This window comes from Pygoscelis adeliae, unplaced genomic scaffold (assembly GCF_000699105.1).
Source record: "Pygoscelis adeliae isolate BGI_AS28 unplaced genomic scaffold, ASM69910v1 Scaffold513, whole genome shotgun sequence".
NCBI lineage: Eukaryota > Metazoa > Chordata > Aves > Sphenisciformes > Spheniscidae > Pygoscelis > Pygoscelis adeliae.
The window spans coordinates 2,252,703-2,258,760 of record NW_008824591.1 but is presented as its reverse complement, the minus strand read 5'-3'; the positions used below and the strand labels follow the sequence as shown (position 1 = coordinate 2,258,760).

Sequence of the window (6,058 nt, the reverse complement as noted above, 5' to 3'; positions counted from 1 at the left end):
CGGCATCCAGCCAGGGTCAAGCCACCACAGGGGGGTATCCCAGTGTGAGCCCCCAGCTGGTCCCTTGGCCCACTAAACCTCTTCATCCTCCGCCCAGGGAGGAGGGAGATCCATGGCCACGAGAGCAGGCGAGGGGCGAAGAGAGGATGGAAAAGGGGAGGAGAGAGGGAATGAAAAAGGAGGGATAGAGCGGAGCAGAGAAGGGAGAGACACAGCAAGCAGAAATTGCTGATGAACATAAATAAATCGGGCAGGTTCTTCATGACGTGTCTCAGGGATGCACAGATCAGCCCATCCAGGGCTGTCTAAGCTCCTCCAAACGCTGCTGGACAGACCCTGACAGTCCACGGGGTCCACAGGAAGCTCCGGTCCCAGCCCAGACCCCACACGGAGAGAGGCACCGTCCCCACTTACATCGATGTAGTTGGCATTGATGTAGTCTGAGTTGGGATCGCCCAGCAGCGGGTGCAGCTTCACTCGGTGACGGTCGTCTGGAGAGCAAGGGGAGAAGGGACCATCAGCACCCGGGGGGATGAGCACAGGGACGGCGCGTCACCCCACCGGGTCCCAGGGCACCCTTTGCAATTGTTTTGCACCGGGAATCTGCAAAACGCAGGCAGGTGGGTTGTATTCAGGAGTAATAAATACAAGCTGGTGGAGGTCTTTCCAAAGACGGTGGCTTAGACCAGCAGGGACATGGGGGAGCGGTTTTCAGCACGGTATCTCCCTGAGCTCTGCCCAGTCTTGCCAAAGACAGAGGACACACACCCTCCAGCACCTTGCCTTCCACCCCAGCAGGGCACCAGGATGGCCAAAGCCCAGACAGGTGAGCGGAGAGCTCTGCCCAGCCTTCGGTGTTCACCTGGGGCCCCGGACAATGCTGGAGTGGAAGGGATGAAGCTGCGGAGCAAAGCATGTGGGAGGTGGAGAGCACCAGAGTTCCTGGAGGGCCAGGCTTGGTGCCTCCATCCCTGCAGGAATGTCACCAGAGATGCAGCATGGAGCAAGGTGGCCATGCCACGCTGACTGTGGAGGGAACTGGTGACGAGCATCCTCTCTCCTATGGGGTCAAGCCCTTCCCTTATCTCCTGTCCTAAAAACTCATCCTTTAACCTCTTTGTCTCACCCTGCACATCCACACCAGAAGCTCCCTGGGGCAAGGCTGCAGTTTCTCGTAAGTCCATACAAGAAAACACACCCCCGGTTACCTGGGGCCTTCCAGCACCACCCAGAATACCATGGTGATGTTATCATCACCCCAAGATGTCCCATCCTCAAGAGTTATCCAGCTCCAGCCCAGCTCCAGCCCTCCTATTTGCGCCGGCCCAACAGGAGCTCTCAGGCTGGGAACCCTGCACTGAGCAAGGACCTTTCTGCTGCCCTTGACCAACCAAACCCCACCAGTTTATTCCTTGCCACGGACCGCACGTCTACCAAAAAAAGCCCCCAAAGCCCTTTAAAGGTTTTTCAAGCTGTTCAGGGTGTTTAAGCCTTTGCTAAAGGGACTCACATGTCGACACGTGATCCTGTCTCCCTTTGGTCTTGTCTTTCTTCTTTGAAGCATCCCAGCCTTCAAAAAAACTCTGTAAGGAAGGGATGGCTGTCACGACCCGAGGGCAGGACTGTGGGGTTCCCCCCCAGCCCCACAACCTTCCCGGGAAGCAGGGCAGACAGGGTGGTCCCTCCACCCCAGCAGCCAGGTCCCGCAGCCCCAGCTCCATCTCCATAGCACGCTCTGCCAGCTACACGCTTATGTTGCATCCACAAAATGCCCCATTTTCCAGCGAATTATATACTGCCTGTTTTTTTTTCTAGGATTGGTTATGTTTTTTTCCTAAACCTCCCCAGCACAAAATAGGTTTGTGTGTAATAACAGTAACATTCATAGATTGGCATAAGAGGAGGAAAGTGGAAGGAAATTACATGTTTTCTCCCCTCCCATAATATCTGAGTGCTTTCAAATGACTAGTTCCAAGAACATACAGCAGCTTTTCAAGGAGTACTAATGATTATAGCAAGCCCTGGTTTGTCCAATACATGAAAAGGGGGGGGAAAAAAACCTCCTGCACTTGAAACAACTAAGCATTAAACAGTAATTTCACTGGGAAATTTCAATCGCCAGACCTGTGGGACACCGAGGAGTTGGGAAATCAACCCCACTGGGCACGCTGCAGCAGAGGCGCACAGAATAATGCACTCCATTACAAGCGCTGCAGCCCAGCGAGCTGGGATGGGCACGATGCGGCCAATGACCCTTGGGAAGGACTTCCCTCCCTCTGGGATCACCCTCTCTCGTGTCCTGTCCCTGGGGTCTTCACGGTCTTGGAAGCTGCCAGTTTGTAGAGGATTTGCTTCTCCTCAGGCTACGGCCATGCTTATCACAGGACAAGTGCGTTGGAGAGCAGGAGAACATGACATCACGGTGCCCAGGAAGACCTGAGAAAGGGAGAAGCATCCCCAGCCCTTGCAGGAGAGGCGGGATGACGCACTGCAGACAGGAGAGGTGCAGGCTGGCTGGCAGAGCTGATTTGGCTCATCTCAGGGACCTGTTCAAGCCGACAATTAAATCCTGAGCTGCCAGGACCAGAGATTTGATCCAGACCCAGGGACACCCCACGTGCCGATGATGCCTGTTCAGAGAGCTGTGAGCTCCGCCTCCTGCTGTCCAGAGCACTGCAGCTCCAGGTCTGGAGCACCTTCTCCTTGCACACAGGTCCTGCCTGTGCCACCTTGGCCATCCTACCCTCCCACCCTCCCCGAGACGCCAGCACAAGATGCTCTCACCTCATACTCCTGCTTGAAGCCGTAGCCTTCTGCCGTCTTCATCTGGTTGATATGCTGGAGGAGATCCGCCACCCGCACGGCAGGATGGAGCTGCCCGGTGTGATACGGGGACCCTTTGCGGCCGCGCTGGCGGCGGGGGGAGCCCCCCAGCAAGCTGCTGGACTCATTGACCACGCTGCTGCGCTGGTCGCCTGCAGAAGGGGAGGGAGAACCGGGGGCCATCAGGGGAGAAAAGCCTGGGACCGCATCCCCATGACCTACTCGCACCCACAGAGGAGGGACAAGAGGGCACCTGGAAACATTCCCAGGAGATGCTGGTGCTGCAGCCGGTCTCTCTCTGGGGGCCACAAGTGGTCCAGACCCGCCCTGTGCTCTCTGCAGCTCTTCCTACACCACACATTACAGCCTTTTATGACCACAGCAGATCTCTTAGAAATCATTGGGCAAGACCTTAAGGGGGTTAATAAGCTTATTTCCCATCGATTGGAGCAATTAACTCCCATCCAGAAGAGTAAGAGCTACGTGCCCGAATACTCACAGAGAGTCCTGACTTGAAAAATCACGTTGCCGAAGTCTCCAGCCCAGCTTAACAGTTAATTTTCGTCGCTGCTAGATACCGGCACCTTATTCCTAGCACTGACACAAATGGAGCTCGCTGCTGTTTAATGGGGGAGTTTATGCAGTATTTACCTGGTTTATGCCTTTGCCGTGTAATTAGCAGCAGAGCCAGACTAAGACCTCGCCTGCATTTGTTAGGGCAAGGTCCCACACCGGATCCTGAAATCTCGGTTTGCACAAAACCTGATGTTCTCCGCTGCTGCCAAGAGATACGGTAGGCACAGATCCTGCAGCACCCGGCCTGGAACACCGTCCACATGCTGCTGGGAAGCAGCTTTGCAAGATGGTGCATCCTGGATGAAGTTTCCCCTAACAACACGTCTAAAAACCGCCCTTGCTGGCTCGCTCGCAAAGCTCCCAGGCTTGGTTTTTTCGGTCTGCTCGAATGCAAGGAGCAGCCCCTCACCCCCTGCCTGCACCCCCCGGCTGCCCGTGCAACGTGGGTGCAGTGTGGGTGCCACACGGGTGCAGCACTTGCACAGAGCAGGGTCTCCATCAGGCATCACAGCCCCAAGGAGACGATGCTCCAAACTCTGCAACCAGAAACATCTCCCTTGCAGGCTGCCAACGCGTGGCTGAACCAACGGGACAGCGCGGGAGGGCCACGCTGCGCCCCGTGGCACGGCTGACGGGCACACCGGCCGCTGGGTTTAATGAGAAATTAATCGCAGGCGTTTGCAAGGTGCCGACAGCTCTGCACAGCCACACGCTGAGGACCCACTCGGGTTTCCGTGAGAAGTATTAGTGACTTTTTTTAAATGCAAGGAAACTGAGGCACGGTGGGGAACAGCCCCCAGCGGGTCACAGAGCAGCCCGCTCATTTACCTTCGTTAATTAACGATGCTTATAGGCAGGGGGGGGCTGCAGCAGAGGCTCCCCAGCAGAGGCTGTCCCCAGCGGGGGCAGAGAGCCCAAGCTCCCCACATCTCCTCCTCTACCCTCTACCAAGCGGAGGGATGAGGAGCAGCCAGCAGCAGAGCAAGCAAGCAGGTGGGAGCAGGATCCGGCCCCCTTCCTTCCCAGAAGGAACCGAGGACCAGCAGCCCCAGCTCAGCCCACTCGGAGACCCACCAGCCTTTGAGCGTTTCGAGGACAGTAACCAAAAAATAATACACCTAACTAGACGTATTAAGAGGAGGAAAAGTTTGCCCTCTGGGCTTCTATTATCCACGAGACAATGCCGGGAAGCATATTAATCCCGCAGCTGGTGGAGAAGAGCTGTGGGTAAGCAGCATCTTGAAGTTACTGTAACAGATGTTATTAGCATATGGTTGAAACTGGGGCATCCAACGAGTTATTTTACAACTAAATCAGCACGGAGATGCATACTCCAGTGGGTGTTAAATTATCAGTCTCCCTCTGATGTAAACGCGGTGGCTCTTTAACCCTTCGAAGCCCAGGGCAGCGCAGAACACCGTGGAGCAAAGCCACGCTGGGGGTACTGAGTGACGGCTGGTGCAAAGCTTTCAACCGCAGCGTAAGGCAGAGTTGGGGTTCACCCAGCTTCAGGGGGCTGCAGCCAGCGTTTGAGCCCACAAATGGCCTCACCCAGCCACAAGCTCAGATTTCCACTTCCAGAGATTGAGATGCAGAGACCCAGCTCGAGCCGCCCACGAGTGTTTTTCCTTCGGCAAAATCTGGATGATAATAAAAGCTACTACAGACACTGGTAAGATCGATGCCCTTGGAGGTTTCCCTGCAGGGCATGGGAAAGCCTGCAACGTGCCACACGCATCTGGCTAAAATAGATGCAATACTCGCTACCGAGCCTTGAATAAATATTTCAGCTGTTTCTGGGAGATTTAGAGATTATCAGGGACCCTTGTTGCAGCTGGATGGGAATGGGGGGGATGCTGCGGTTCCCTGTCCTTACCTCGGTTGCCATAGTTGTGGGTGTCCATGAAGGAGAGCCCCAGGCGCTCGTCCTCCTGCAGCGTGCTCTGGTCGGTGAAGCTCCTGTCGATGGCACTCATCATGTGTGTCTTCTCGTGGCGGTAGTTAATGGTCGCTTTGGTCATGTTGACGGGTTTTCTGCAGGGGGATGAAAAGGTGAGGAGAGAGAAGAAGGACATGTAAGCAAGGCTGACAAGACAGTGCTGCAAGATCCCCCCAAAGCTACTGGGCTCGGATTATTTTGGGGAGCAGGATGGATTATTTCCCCCAGCGGTCGCCACGCTTTGGTTCTCCAGTGCCCCAAGCCGGTCGCAGCCCCACGTGGATCATCCCTCGCCGGCTGCAGCAACTCCAGCTGCTCATCCTCAATGTCCCCACCTGTCCCCTCGCCAAAATGCCCCGCGTCTGGAACAGCCGGGAGCACTCCTTGGGCAAGCGAAGGCTCTCCTCGGCCGGCTGGCGTTGCACAGGGCAGCCCCAGCTCTCCTCCAGGCATTACTCACCCATCGCCACGCACCACCTTGCTGCAACATGGACCATCCAACACGCCACATGCAGCACCATGCTGCACAGTACAAGTGCAAGAAGTAGAAGAAAGACATGGACCTGTTGGAGCGGGTCCAGAGGAGGGCCACAAAAATGATCAGAGGGATGGAACAGCTCTGCTGTGAAGAAAGGCTGAGAGAGTTGGGGTTGTTCAGCCTGGAGAAGAGAAGGCTTCGGGGAGACCTTACTGCAGCCTGTCAGTACTTAAAGGGGGCTT

The 6,058-nt window shown here is 55.7% G+C and overlaps 1 protein-coding gene across 1 annotated transcript in view; it reads right to left on the bottom strand.

The window, feature by feature from the left end:
* The window catches only part of PTPRU (protein tyrosine phosphatase, receptor type, U), a 50,718-nt gene that overhangs the window by 18,500 nt on the left and 26,160 nt on the right, over window positions 1-6,058 (bottom strand). The window contains 4 exon segments of the mRNA XM_009322262.1: window positions 415-491; window positions 1,511-1,583; window positions 2,785-2,975; window positions 5,276-5,433. Coding sequence (XP_009320537.1) covers window positions 415-491; window positions 1,511-1,583; window positions 2,785-2,975; window positions 5,276-5,433 — 499 coding nt within the window.